Source organism: Numida meleagris, chromosome 3, assembly GCF_002078875.1.
Source record: "Numida meleagris isolate 19003 breed g44 Domestic line chromosome 3, NumMel1.0, whole genome shotgun sequence".
In the NCBI taxonomy this organism is placed as follows: Eukaryota; Metazoa; Chordata; class Aves; order Galliformes; family Numididae; genus Numida; species Numida meleagris.
This window is the reverse complement of record NC_034411.1, coordinates 72,653,176-72,668,969: the sequence shown is the minus strand read 5'-3', so window position 1 is coordinate 72,668,969 and position 15,794 is coordinate 72,653,176. Positions and strand designations below refer to the sequence as shown.

The 15,794-nt window shown below is 40.4% G+C and overlaps 1 protein-coding gene across 1 annotated transcript; it reads right to left on the bottom strand.

Annotated features, from left to right (window-relative positions):
- On the bottom strand, window positions 1,169-9,401 carry NDUFAF4 (NADH:ubiquinone oxidoreductase complex assembly factor 4). The gene is made up of 3 exons (XM_021391634.1): window positions 9,096-9,401; window positions 8,573-8,670; window positions 1,169-7,194 (listed from the first exon to the last, which is right to left on the bottom strand). The coding sequence occupies exons 1-3, from the start codon at window positions 9,220-9,222 to the stop codon at window positions 6,898-6,900; spliced, it is 522 nt and encodes a 173-aa protein (XP_021247309.1). The 5' UTR covers window positions 9,223-9,401; the 3' UTR covers window positions 1,169-6,897.

Below are 15,794 nucleotides of genomic sequence, written 5' to 3'. Positions count from 1 at the left end.
GACAAGCTCTGAGAGAGCTGCAGGAATTACAGATGCTGCTAATGATCTGCACTTTTACAGGTAAAATAAATATAATCTCTCTGAAATAGAAATGTAAAAAAGGCAGAAGATGCATGTTAACAAAAATCATGCCTATGAAAATTCAATATTAATTTTCTACAATTTTTTTTTCTCCTCTGCTGCTAGGTGGTGTCAGACAATATTATTCCTAATGGTAAATCAGAGAAAAAACATAGCAGTAAATTAAGTAATTCTTTGTGTGATGACTTACCTAAAAGCCATGGGCTGAAGTGACCTTGCAGAGCACAGCCAGAACAAACACTACATCTGTTTTTGCATTTCATATCTAGGTGCATCCTGGAAGGTCATCTTCCCAAAGGATGCTCCCTTGAGTCCCCCTTCAAAAAAAAAAGTCTCATGATATCCTAATAAATCTCTGGGGACACTTCAAAGCTTTCCTAGTTAACAGCAAAAACAAAAAAAAATAAAAAAGGAAGCCACCCGCAGTTAAGATGGATTTTGGTTTTAGAAAGTTTTATTTCGGGAAAAGGGATTATTTATAAGGATCCAGTAACTAAACCATCGGGCTGTATCGCCTCTGAAGCCTGGAACTCCATTTCCGCCTAGCAAATGTAGCGCAGGAATGGAACAGATAAGCTGTTTTCTCATCTTTAAGACACATTTTTTTTTTCAGCTGAATCTTCAGATACCACTCTGCAACCATAGAAACCGTTTGACCAATTGGAACAAACCCTGGATTTTTATCTCTTAAGTAATCACTTTTCCTTATCACAGAAATAACTTGAAGCCAGCAGTGTGTGAAGTTAGTTCAGACTCAAGTTGCCTTCAACTTGAAACAAAGCTTTGATCAAGACTGCACAAATGCAATGTAACCATGCCCTGCACAGACAGCACAGAGCATTCGAAAATCCTTCATGGCGTTCTTCAGCCCGGCACTATTTGTCTGCTGGTTTTCCTCCTCATTCTGGGAAGTCCTGATGATATGCGCAGGGGATGGCAAAGAAGGTGCTGTTTTTTCAACAAGGATAAAAATTATTTTAATGAAGGCCTTTCATATTCTGTTAAAAATGAACATAATTTTTTTTAAAAAGGGGAAATTGCCACAGAAAGACGAGTTAAATTCAAGACACAAAGGAACAACAGCATGTCAAAAGCTTTATGTAATTTATTTATATGAGTATCATATTCTGCATTTCTATTTTAACTAGATTTAGATTTTCCTTTTTCATTTTCAGAAGTAGCTAGCAGTTAACAAAACGGGATTGGCTCATATTTCTGAAAAGTATTATTTCAGGTTGCAGCAATCTTAAGGGAATTTGAGTAGTATGGCTCACACTCAGCTCAGGCCTTTGTCCTCAACCTAGAATTAATTGCACATCTTGGCAGAATTGAACGTTGTATGGTAGAGCACAATGTCACAGCAAGGAGTGAATTCTATAACATGTTCCAAAGCAGCAGAATTGCAGAAAACACAGAATTTTGAGTATAAAACCCAACAAGGGTTTCCTATAGTGCTCTGTCAGTAAAATTATGTTTTTTCCTTAGGGTCTCTCAAAAACATCACTCTTTCACTGCTTTTTTAAGGCTAGAGAATTACTTATGTTATTGAACCTAAGCATATAAATAGATATTTCTCTTGGTGGTGGAAACAACAGACTTGTGTTAGTTGCATCTCCTCAGCTTTTAATCACAACTGTGTCCATGGCAAAATTCAGATAACCTTTATTAAAAGTGTACAAAATAGTGTATTGTTTTCAAAAGGATTAAGAAACTGTGATCAAATGCCAGTTACAGGAAAAATAGCTCCAATTTAATATTAAAGTATTGCATGTGTAGAAGTTTAGAATTAGAGTACTGCATGTGCAGAAGCAAGCTGACAGAATTTATCTTTAAGTGACGACAACTGTGAATTTGTTCCCACACAGGAAATCTTTAACAGGTGACAGCTAATTGAGAAAGGCAGAACACAATATGAATTTTATTCCCAGTTTCTTCCCCCGTGGAGAAGCAAAACCAGTCAAGTGGCATTATTTCTTCCTAAAGACATCTTCAGTAGCCTGCTTTGCTCTAATTCACTGCTATTCAATGCACTTGCTTTCTATTTATTCCAGTTTCACTGTAGCTTTAGGTACATAGTAAATCAGCCTCACTCACTGTACACAGTTAATTACCGATCTGTGACACAGGGCTAGAGACTTACCAGATGGCACCCAGCAACAAATTAGCAGGGAGAGTGGGAGGACAGGATCATGGCAAGGGAGGGAATGGTAACAACCAGGCTGGGATCAACTTTTGCTTATCAGAAGTTTGTATCATGTTTCTAAGAATGACTACAACAACAAAATATTTCCCATTATATGGTAAGGTGAGGGATATCTTTGAACAAAATATTTTGCATTCAGATTGAACTTTTCTTAGCAATAAATGACATCTCATACCAAACAAAAATATTTTACTAGACTGTAAAAAATAGGTTTTAGAATAATTTTTTCCCATCCCAAATAAAAAAATTTATGGATAATGTACTCAAAAAATTCAGTCACATTTTGGTACTATACCCAATTTTAGTAACTTTTCCCCCCCTGTGGACATGGCTGGTAATAGGAGTAAGGTGAATGTATGTTTGATCCAACCAAAGGATTGCAGCTGATGCAGACAAGAGAAAAAGACCACTTCTGAGTTCTAAATACAGGAATTCAAACCCACCTCTCATCTTTAAGAGGAGGGAGCTCATGGCCCGGCCTGTGGCATGCTTTAGGGTACAGCGCTGTGCTGCCAGCACAAGGGACCAGGACCGAAGACAACTGAGAGTGACAGCACACAGCCTCAGGCTCCTGCCCAGCACCTCAGCCCTGCAGCACAGTTCTGGCCATGCTGGCTAGCAGAGCCCAGGCAGCACCTGGCCTGGGGCGAGTAAGAACTGCTTGAATCACAACCTGCTCTGTGCTTTTTTTTTTTTTTTTCCTGGGAACAAAGCTCTGTGCAATTAAGAACAGGAAATACTTTAGTTCAAAGAAAACACTCTGAAGACTATGCCTTCACTTTTTATTTTCCTCTGTGCCAGGACAGGCAATTACCACCAGCAGAGCATTCCCAGCCACATGCAGGCTGCCAGAGCTGCTTTCCTTCCTCCAATCATCTCTCACATAAGCAGACCTACCAGTTGCTTTACATCCATGCTTCTGCTTACAGAAACCTGTGGCAGGAATAAGCCTGGCTAACACCAGCAACACTGATGGACTCTGCTCTCTAGGGCAACCCCACTCACAGGTATGGCTGCTCCTGTGCACCTAGCCTCGTGGCTTCAGTCCTACAAATGCCTTGAATTTTCCACTTCTGGGCAAGAAATCATCATTCAGTCCTACAAATCCCTTGCATTTTCCACTTCTGGGCAATAAATCCTCATAGGAGCTGACTATTCTGCCACAGTTCCATTCCAGTTTCTTCTCTTGTAACAGCAGTGCTGTACTTTGCCAGGCCAAAAAACATGGATGGACCTACTGCACTCTCTTACAACACCTAATCCTGATGCGGGCTAAGTAGCCTGTCATCTCCTTCTAGGGCGCTGTTCTCCCTACTGCAAAAGCTTTCTCTGGAAGCCCTCAACAGAAAATATTTAGCACTGATAATAACATGGCAGTACCTACCCCAACCATGGAAGGTTACAAAATTCACTGGGTTTACAGATTACCGAGACATATTCAGTAATGATAAGCACCAGTGCAGTGGTTTGATCATTAATAGCATGTCAGTCAGTGCACAGCTTCCTCGCCCTACCAGTCTCAACTTCCAAAAGCCATCTGCACCTGAAACGTGCCTTCACTGAGCAGGTCTCTATAGCTGTTGCTGTGAATTTAGCACCACTGCCATGTGACAATCAGAAAACTCCTGTTAAAAACCTTCCAGCACAGAACTATGAAACCTGAAGCTTCCTGGAATTTCAAACAAGAAAGTATGATCTTAAATGAAAAAAGGCCCTTTTAAACAAAGACACTCTGTTAAACTTCAGCGTTTTCAATCCTGTATTACGACTACTTGAGGTTTGACCCCATTTTTCAGCACAGAAATAAAATACTCTTTAAGTTTAGTACACAAATCTAACTTATGAGCATCATTTTCTTTCCTTCTTGGGTAAAAATATGGCTTAAAAGACAAGTTCCCTGTGCTGGATAACTAGAGAAAAATAGATTTTTTTACTGAAGTTCTCTCTAACTGAACTGCACAGAAAGTGGAGTTAAACCTTTTTCCTGCCTTACAACTCTGATCTTGCTATCTCAGCATCAAATTGCAAGAACCTGGCTACTATTAATACAAAGAAAGGCAGCACAAGATCTATTTTAGTTTAAAATACCTCAAAGGACAAATTTTGAAGATGTATGAAAAGCTACATCCCTTTTGAAAATTTGTCACAAGTTTGCCAGAACAAAACATTTGCTCAGTCCTCTCATCTGTACCTCAGAGATGCTACTCCTGGAAGGCACCATACCACCCTGCTGAAATGAAACAGGTCATTGATACTGTGACAGCAGAATATAAGCAACATTTGCCTGTGAGTTAGTAAAAAGCAAAAAGTGCAGCTACATAAAGTTTTCATAGAAACTGGCAGAGAAGACTGGGAATACAAACTTACAGAATGAAGCTGGAGAAACGGATGCACTGAAGTGGGAACATCCCAGAAAACACGGATAAGTGAGCAAATATACTCCCCCTAGAGACATCTCAGGGAAAATTCAAGTCTGGAAGCCAGAATACCTGCTGGAACATTCCTACAGAACAATGTAGGTAGTTCTTTACCAAATTTAGTAATTCTACACAGCGATCAAAAATATTTGAAATTTGGCACAACACATTCATGGAAATGAAACATGAGAAATTATCCACATAAGATTCCCATAAGCTTGTATGTCAGATCCCCACAAATTCTCCACAATTAACACTTCAAAACATCTACTTGAAGAACACCTTTTCCTTATGCCAACAGCTAACAGCCATGGGAGAGGGAATAGACAAAACCAAGTTAAAAGTGTAAAGGAAATACCAAAATAAGTACTGAGTCAAAGGGCATGGCTAAAGTGTTGTCTATTGCTGATTGTAGAACAAGTTTTTAATCAACTCCAATGCATCATAGAAGATCCACTTTCAAAAAAGGAAATCAGAGGGTCTCCTATAATAAAAAAAAAGTATCTGTATCAAACATATTCCACAGCTGTTCTTTCTGATTGCCACCTTAAATATCACACTAGGATGAACAGTATTCAAAAAATACAGTGTTTCTGTTACAGCATAGAAAGGTATTTTGTGGAAAACAAGTAAATTATAATGCGGTTCACAGCTCAGAAGTGTTATCTGTTATTTTCAGTTCAGGTCTGTCCCTGTTAAGTTACAGCAACAGGGACCAGGCCATCACCTACATCCAAGACAAATCAGAATTTTTACACAATCTTTCACTAGTCTATAGTGATATGTACTTAAAAAAAAAAAAACCCTTGCATACACTGTGGTAAACTGTAATTAAATACTTTGTTCCATCTCAGGGAAGCGGTAAGAATCTTGCTGTGAAATGTGATGTTGTTCTTGGTAAAATATTTACCATAATCAGAATTCTAAGACCTGACAGAGAACCTGTTAAAAAGGAAGTTACATTTAGCTTTTTTGGCGATGGACATTAGAAACATTCACATTACAATGTAAACATTTTAACTTCTTTTTTTTTTAAATGAAGGCAACCATACTGTAATTTTAAACATAAATTCTGCTTTCTTTTCTAGGTTAGCTGGAAAACATGAACAAGTTTTCGCTAGTCAGTACTTGCCAGCAGTGCTAAACTTCCTCCTTATCTACACAAACTCAAACAGTCAAGAGTATCAAGGCTACAGTCCAGTTATCTCCTCAGTTTAACTGCCTTTACTAACAACTAAAGGATGCTGTTCATCTCAAGTGTGGTAGCATGAGGAAAAGTTGTTTATCAGTGAACACACTGATCTAAGCTTGTACTTGGACAAATCAGAGAAGGCTTCCGCAGGGAAAAAGGGGTTATTACAACAGCACAGGTAGACATTTACAACAGGTCTACTAGTGGGTACAGTCAGTAGAAAGAATTGCATTTAATAGCTACCTACTATATGAACCATTACTTCTCATACAGCAAGTGCCAGAAGCCTCTGCAAAAGACTGCCATGATACTAGATTTTCACTCTCCAAATTCATTGACTGATGGATAGTACCTGGGGAGGTACAGATCATTCAGCAAAATCAGAATGGAGTGGAAGAGGGGTCACACATTAGTCATCAGGAAGAGGCCTTCTTGCTATTCACCTTTATATTTTGACACAGCTGAATTTCCTAAATCTTCTTGCAGCTAACTCTCTTTGTAAAGGGTAAGTACTATTTAACTTCTATACAATAGAAATACAGCTGCTTTAATATACACACACCTTGAGAGCAAGTCCTTGCAACATGAATTACAAAGCTAATACACACAGAGCACTGATTTTGCTGGAAGCCAGGAAGTCTGTTAAGAAAGGCAACCTGTTTGGGCTTTGTTTTTTTTTTTTTTTTTTTTTTTTTTTAAGTTAAATTTCTAAATCAAACTTGCATAATTTAACTAGATGGAAAATGCTTGAATGCAACAATCAGAATCCTGTGACAGGGTCTCACACATCTTAGTTGTTAAAATCTGGTTTACACACTCTGTCTTGTAATTACCACATTTAACTGAAGCCATCAAATACAGAATGGAATTGCCTGAATACATCTTTTTGGTACAAGACAGCAGCCTTGCTGGATAACACGTTACCAGCACTCTTCAGACACCAAATATACTTAGGAGTATAATTAAGACGCAAGCAAGATCACACAAGTCTTTCATAATTATTTTTATGTTGGTTTTATAGCTTTTCTTGTTTCTTTAGGAAATTCTTGCAAGGAAAAAGGAATGAAGAATTCCAGAAGAGAGTTGACTTCCTTCAGTTCCAGACTGTATTCTGCTGCTATTTTCTCTGCAGTCCATATCTCAGGATGAAGTTTATGATTATTAAGAAGCGTCAGAGCCTCCACAATGGAAATTTTGCCTTTGGAAACTTTCTTAATATCTAGCTCTTGCAGTTGACCTAGTTTTGTCAATCTCTTTTCCTCCTGTTTACGTGGAAGACATTCACCACCTCCATCTTTTACCTAATTGAAGGAAGAAAACCAAAAAGAGCTTAACAGCATCTGTAGCTGCCTGTTTCTAAACTACACAGAATGTCCGACAATGCTACCTACTTTCCCCTTAATTCCCTGATAAAATTATATTCAGATAATGAACAATTTTTCAAGTCTTAGTAAAATGATCTATCTCTAGGTATCTGTCACCTCAAGACTGAAAACTGATGCTTTTTCACATAACAGAGGCATACCAAATATGTATACACTTTGCAAAAAGTATTCAGAGGAAAAAAGTGTTCAGAAAAACATCAGGACAAGAAGGAAGCTTTTAGAAAGAAGCTTTTGGCTGAAGCTTTGCTCACAAGCCTCACTGCTAACACATTAATCACGCTTTTCCTAACAACTTTAAGCAACACATTGCAAGTGCAAGTCTTATGTGGCAACTATCTTGCAGAAGGCACAGAATGAAGCACTGAGATTTGTTCCACTTGTGGCTTTTCCTGAAACCTCTCCTGACAGGCTTGCAAATGAAAGCGTTTGAAGATATTGCAATTAGACTTTCAGCTCTGCAAGATTAGAGTCCTAACCTCTATTATGAAAATGAAAGATAGAGATTACTTGGAAGCTTCAGGGAATAGAGTCTTTTAAAATACTTTAGTCTTAAATAGATGGTACTGTGGATGTGGCAAATCAGAAATACTTAGGAATTTTACTGCTAGATGAGTATAAAGCTTTTACTAGTGAAAGAAGGAGCTAGAATAAAATGGTCCGATAATGCAACAGGTAAAAACATGAAAGAAGGTGGAAAAGAGGAGACTAAGCCCCAGTCTGCCTGTTACTGGATGGGGTACACCTTGCTTTCCAAGTCAAGGACTGCAGTGTTGGCAGTGAGTAATCTGATGGCCAAACAGTCCACAAGGCTGTACAAGAATAAACAAACCTGGGCATTTCCTGAGCCACATAAGGAAAAAGCTCTGTATGAGATGACATTAACATCAGAAATCTTTAATGTCTTTGTCATCTACCACATCCACGCTTCAATATTAGTGCCAGCTTCTTCTAAGAGCTGTATGGGACATCTCTGGCAAACAGTACCTTTCAAAGAGGTTGGCCAACTGCCCTTCTGCATCTGAGGGAGCAGAAATGGGAACTAAGGTGAAGAACAAAATAAGATCGCTGTGATGTTAAAATGAAGGACTGCAAGCGCGTAGGTTGCATGATCACAATCTGTGCCAGTGGTGTATAACTGAGCACTGAAAACATCACGTTTATCTATCAAGAGCATAGCTTCTAAGCACTAACAGAGCATTATTCTTTAAAGATAAAAATCCCACAGAATTTGTGGTGGGTTTGAAAACAACAGAGCTGATGCTCTGATGCCTCCTACGAAGAGAGAGGCGCTCACCCGCGCCGGGGGGTCTCTGGACTCCACATAAACGTCTTTTAACAAGGTGAGGAGCCTGTCGTCCTTCCTGTAAATTTCTTGTTGTATCTCGGGGTGGTCTGAAGGAGAGGGGATGAAGAACAACAGAAAAAAAAAGAGCGGAGAGGTGAGTCACAAAACTTCCCTTTCTGGTACCCGTGCCCTAGCACAAACACGCAGCCCAGGACACGGCTCCACGCGCCCCCGACCGTTACTGACCGTTACCCGCACTACGCCACGCGCACGGCGGCCCCTAGCAACCGCCCTAGCAACGGCCCCGCCCAACGCCGCTGGCCGCGCTCCCGGCATGCCCCGCGCGCCGCCCCGCTCAATGTCACCGGTCCCGCGCCTCCGCAGCCAGCCGCGTAGCGCTGACCGCGCGGCCTCGCCCGCCCGTCCCCGCGCTGCACCGCGGCACTTCTCCCGCGCAGCCTGTACCGCGGGCCCCGCTGCTCCCGCGGGCGGCACCCCTCGCTGCAGCCACCCCGGAGAAGCCGGCCCTCACCGGTCAGCGCGTCCAAACGGCTGGTGGGGTGGCGCGGCGCGGGGGTGGGCTTCTCCTTGCTGATCTCGCGGCGCGCCCGGCTCTCCACATTGAATGTCCGGAACACGCGCGCCAACCTCCCGCCCATCGCCGCCGCCGCCGCGTCCCACGCTGCGCCTGCGTAGAGCGGCAGGACGCATGCGCAGAGCGCTGGCGCGACGCCGGGGAGGGGTGAGCCGGCAGTGCGGGCGGCAGTTGACCCCGGGGTTGGCCCTTGGTCCTGGCTCAGACAGCTAACAAATAAACAAGCACAAAAACAAGGAGGCGACCCGATGTTTATTTCGGTACTCTTTCTGGCACTGTTTTCTCTGGAGCTGGCCAGGTGCTTCTGGGGCGGCCCAAGGCTGGCGCTTGTTCGCCATGTGGCTGCGGGGTCACCTCCTCCGGGGCCAAAGCCTTCGGCTGCGTGCTAGCGAGTGACAGCCGGGGCCGGCTGGATCCTAGCGGGGAGCGTCCTCCAGGTGGCAGGCTCGTCCCGAGTTTCCTGCACGCAGCCTCAGCGTTGGCGGGTTGCTGGCTGATAGGTGACTTTGTATCTATTTTCTCATTGTATTCGCTTGATTTACAAGCAGGGTTATATTCGATATAAATGTAGGAAACCCTAGTGGAATCCAGGGTGAACATGTGGATCGGGCAGGTGAACGTTATCCACACAAAAAAGCTGTATTTCATAATTTACAGGCTTGAAAGGTCATAGAATCGGAGAATGGTTTGGGTTGGAAGTGACATTAAAGCCCATCTAATTCCAACCCCCTGCTATAGGCAGGGCTGCACCCCCCCGCTCAGGCTGCCCAGAGCCCATCTACCCCGACACTGAACACCTCCCTGGACAGGGCACCCACAGCTTCTCTGGGCAGCCTGTGCCAGCGCCTCACCATCCTCCGAGTAAAAATTTTTTCCTAACATCTAGCCTAAATTTCCTCTTTTAGTTTAAAGCTATTCCACTCCTTCCTATCACTGTCAGGCTATGTTAAAAGTCAGCCTCCCTCCTGCTTATAAACTCCCTTTAAGTACTGGAAGATCATAATGAGATCTCTCCAGAGCCTTCTTCAAACTAAACAAGCCCAACTCCCTGGGTCTTTTGTTATAGGAAAAGTGCTCCAGCCCTCTGATCATCTTTGTGGCCCTCCTCTGGACTTGCTTCAGCAGGTCTGGCAAATAATAGTAACATGGAAATATTTATAGATGCTGCTTCCCTTGATCTGTCCTTAATGTGTATTGGGCCTATGTGTCAAGGGTTAGTAGCAGAGGGCTGCAGGGGCGGGCTCTGTGAGCAGAGCCCAGCGCTGCCCATGTCTGAGCGGAACCAGATCCAGCTTCTCCAAAGAGACCTGCTGCTGCCAGATGAAGTGTTATGGACTGATCACAGCCCCAATTCCCTTGTGCCACTAGGGGGGAGGAGACGGTAGAAGAGGATGGATGGGGAAAAGGTGTTTTCCATTTGCTTCCAGTTCTCACTGTTCTAGGTTATTAGTAGTTAGCAATGAATTACATTAATCTCCCTATGCTGAATCTATTTTGTCCATAACAGTAGTAGGTGTGTGATCTCCCTGTCCTTATCTTAACCCATGAGCTGTTTTTCTTTTTTCATAGTATTTTCTCCTCCTGTCCTTTTCAGGAGAGTGAGTGAGAGAGCAGCATGGTGCTGCTGAGCTGCCTGCTGGTATTAAACCACCACAACAGTATTTCCTTATAGGCACATTGCTGGTTTTCTCAGAGATAGTAGAGTAATTTATAAGCAGATATCATCCAGAACATATACCCTAAATGGAAGCTAGGAGAACGAGTATTTTTCAGAATTTATACACTATGTTGTTTTACTCAGCTACGGTGAGTGCAATCTCTCAGCTGTCTGTGACCCCAAACCTCGTTTTTATGCAGCCCAGCTGAACAGTTCTGAGAAATTTGCTAAATGGTGAGAAAGGGTTGTGAGAAAGTACTTAGTCTTGAGCTATACAAGCAAAATAAGGAAGGTAAAATTGGGAATAAAAATAAAATTGTTGAAACAAAATCAGCAAATTAAAGATTCTGGGGGAAAAATGTAAGCATGAAAAGATATTAATTTTCTGAGAGAAAAATGAGGACAGAAACAGCAAGACTAAGGGTTAGCCTGTTGCAGGAAACCATGAAGGCTAACCCTTCGCTACCAGATCCGATGACAGCCTGGTGGATGAAGACTCATCAGGTGACTTTCTAAAGGAGAAAAGTGTAGTAGTGGATAATCCTAGCTATTGTGTGGATTAACCAATAAATAATTGTTCTGTGCTTTTAAGTTGTGTACATGCTGTTGCAGACTTCATGTGTGGTAGCAGTTGCCTGAATCTAGTGATTTGGAGAGGGAGTGTTACAAAGGACAGGAAAGAGACTAAACTTCTGTGTTCTTTTCTAGGAGAAAAATGCATACAAAACTTGAACTTCTACTAGTGCAGCATTATTTAGTAATAACATGCTGATGTGACAGTAATTAATGCCACAATGTGCTTGAATAATAAGTGACAGTGTTCCCCTTAGAGGGAACTCAAAAGTTAACCTAGTGGATGAGGAAAAGCAAATAGATTTATAAAGGCGATGGAGAAAAGGTAGCATAAGCGTGATCAGTACTGGATTCTTCTCTCTTGGGGCAGTTTCTCTGCTTCCTCACCTTAAAGGCTTTCACTCTGTACAAGGATGGAAACACATCTTTTAACTTGCTTTCTCTGGCAATGAACTTAACTAACCCGGTCCTATTTTAGGCATTGGATATGTAGTGACAATAGGAAGATAAGTGATATTAGTGGTAACAGGAGCATAGAAGCTGTTAAAACTGCTGGACTCAAACTGGTGGCTTGTTTAATTAAATACCTGTAGCAAATTAGCTGCTGACTTGTGTTCCTGAGCACAGGGTTTGATATGTTTGCGGGTGGTTAGCCCGTTCTTTGAGTCTATGTTCAGTGTAACTGTAATGGCAAAATTCATATGGATGCTTTTGGTTGTTGTAGACCTTTGACACATATTAGCATTTCTCTAAGACATTTCTAGTAATCTAGCTGTGGAGGCAAGCCATTGTTGCAAATTTGGAAATAAATATTCTCTCTTTCAAAAGGGCAGAACTGCTGCCTTCTGGGGTCAAACCCAACAAATGATTCTGTTTCTGTAAAGCCTGAATGTGACTAACACTGTTGTAATATTTACTGACAGCAAAATAAATTCACCAGAAGGCAGGCGGTTAAAAATAAAGAGTGATGTCATTCTCTGCCTGTCACTTGCTATCACTGAAGATGGCACAAGGCTGTTCTTTTTTATATATAAGGAAGGATCAGAAGTACAAGACTTTTATTCTGAAGAATCTTTCATTTATAATGTAGCAGGCAGAAAAATTGGGATTAAACAACACTATTTTTAATTGTTATTTTTACCAATGTTACCACGCTGAAAGTAAGTATCAGAAATCAAGAGCCTGAAATTTCTTTCTATGTAATGTATCTGCAAAAGTGTGATTATTAAAAAAAACAAATGTGTAGTTCCTTAAAGCAAAATAATTTCCTGTATTCAGCTTCTACTATGTTGTTACACATTTTCTTGAACTGAGAGTCTGCATTTTCCTAGGGAATTTAAAAACAACAAAAGAAGTCAGTCAGTCGCCAAGTATCTCTTTTTAGCAAAACAGCCCATGGGGATCAACACAGGCTACCAAACGGAGTTCCTTTGTACTAGAAGCCTGTCAATGGACAGCATCAAACATATCAGAGAAAAATAGAGGAATTTGCACAGCATGTGCCATAGGCTGCTGTACTAGATCTCCTTTTGACATTTTTATACGTCTAAGCAAGAAAATCCTAAAACTACTGTGCATCTGGAAAATAAAGCACACATTTTGACCATTCTTTATAGCTTTTGTCTCAGTTTTTCATCCTAGTTTTCCTTTTGTTTTCTGTTTTCTTCAGTTTCTATTTTCAGTCAGTTTTGCAGCTGGATGGGAAATTTATCCAAAATTTGAGTAGTTCACTAGCGTCAAAAGGCTGATGGATCTATTTCAAATTCCCTTTAGATAAGGGAGAACAGGAATATCTGGCATTAACATTACTGTGAGATACTATCAATGTTTCTCTCCTTTCTTTAGTATACATGGTAATAGTCCAGACTGGCAGGTAATATAAGTGAAATAAGTTTGTTTGTTTTTTTTCTAGTAATGCCAAACTTCAGAATTTTTGAGGGGAGTGCAGGTGAGGTTTGACATGTGATTTACGAACTGGGAACATCCAGAGGCCAAAGCAGGGGACAACTAGAATTTCTTAAAAGTATATTGTCATATTTGACTCTGTCCATTTTCTTTTCTATAATTTACAAGGTTTGTTTTTTTTTTCTCTTATTTTTTTGTTACTGATTGTTCATAACTTACAGCAATATAGAGGGATACTCTAACAAATTCATGTATAATTAGGATTCAGGGAATTCAGTCCTCTCTCCTGATTGTTGGTTTCCCAGTAAACACAATGAGAGCATTGATCCGTTTGTTCCTTATCTCATCAGCATTAGGAAGAACTAGAGAACACAGCATTAGCAAGACTTGGTTATGAGCCAAGGAAAAATGCCCTGCAACTTTGTAAAGATGAACTCAAGAAAGACGGACATTTAGATCGCTGTTGCCTTTAAGTAATTTCTGGTTGATCTGGTACTTAATTCAGTTTGCTTATGTGTTTCTGGCTTCAACTGATCCATCTGTTACTGGGTCCTGAAATACCTACAAATCTATGGAAGATTATTCCTTAATTCCAAGCTACAATAAGAGAGCTACTAAACACTTCCATCTTTTCAAGGCTAGATGGCTGCAGTGCTTTATTTAAAGGAGTTTTTTCTGTCCTTGCTTGGATGAAGCTTATGAAGACCATAGTAAGCCCACGTTTATGGGCTCACACACTAGCCCAAGCAGGTTACTAGCTTCTTGTCAAATAACTTTGATTTCAAAAATGTTACATTTACATTCTCCTGATGGACTGGCTTTGTATAGCTGATGTTGTCTGTTGTAATTTTCTTATCTGATGATTATGCTCTCAATTAACAGGTTATTTTGACTTGGAAATGTAGAGTAAGAGACAGCATATTTGAGAATGAAGCATGCTTGTACTGGTATTTATTGCAGCAGTGAGATGTGTGTTTTGTCATACTATTTGTTGAGAGAGACTTACACTAGCACTGTCTTCATTTTTCTTCACAGGTTTCAGTTCCATATGCTAAATCCACCTTTTCTGACTAAGCTTGTGTTATAAAGATCTACTGTGAAATTAACTGGTAAAAACCAAGGATGTGCAGCTACCTTAAACTAGAAGCACATTTAAAAAAATAAAATTCAACACAAACCAGTGCAATGCCCTCCATCTTAGTTTTTGCTAAACAGTAATTCATTCTTTAAAATCACTAACTTAAGTGTTTTCTGTCTTTGCTTCCACCAACCATTTCTATACTTCCAAGTCCTTTTCTTTCCAAGAAGCAATTGTATCCACATTAATGGTAGAAGTAGTTTTTATTAGGGAAAGGTAAAAAGGTACTGCAGAGCAAAGAAAATATGGCCATAGGGTCACAACCTAAAACCTTTAAGTTAAAGCCTTTAAGTAAAGCAGAACGTGAAATGTTATATTACCAGAAAGTGAGATGCATTTGGGAAATACATTGTATTAACGTAGCATTTAGTTCAAGAAACAAGTGCCAAACCATCATATAACTTTTCTAAGATATGCAGCCACCATAAGGATTACAAAAGTTAAGTTTTGCTGATTCAAACCCAAACATTTCTCTTAAATTTGTCATTGTGTTCATTTGCTACCATATATTATGTAATAGCTGTTTAGAGGCTACCTTGAACTCATAAGAACTAATACATAAACCCCCACTGACTTCAGTAACAGTAATAGAAGACAGGATAAGTAAGAATGAAAAGAATGGAAAGGAGTCCAAGGCTGTAGACAAAAATGTATTTGAAACAGATCAAAAATTCAGGCTTAGGGTGTGATCCAGTGAGGCTGAGGAAGAAAATCCTCGTGAGGAAAGACTCCCATTACTATCTGCTGTTATCTACTGTATGGGCTGGTTTGTTTGTTTGTTCTGCACCTTCCTCTGAAACATTTTGTGCAAGTCATTATCAGAGATACTGAGACTACATGTACTCACATTGATGGTCAGGGAAAAATAGACTTTTCCCTGACTGTTCTCCACTTGATTCATTTACAATAAAGGATGAATTGTTTATTTATTTTTTTTACTTAAGAATAGAACAACATTGGTTATTGCAACATATTGCAGAAAATTTCCAGCTGTAACAGCAGTAATACCCACTACAAAGGATTTGTTCTACACCTGATGCAGCAGTGCCCATTACTGTAAGTAAAAAATGTCTGAGGTTTGACTGATCAGTCCATAAAGGAAGAGGTAGCTGAGACAAATAAGCTGTATTGTTTTCATTAATTTTGTAGTATTCCTGTACATTATACCTTATGCACAATAACACAAAAAGTTAATTCTTTTCAATACAGGTTTTCAAGTAGATCTCCCTTACTACTTCTGAGCTTTATCCTTTTCATTTGTAGGTATTAATAGTTCCCTGACAGTTGACATATATGAATTGTGTTGGTAGAGAACACATTAGAGAAACAAGAATATTGTTCAGCGATACCATACGGCTACCAG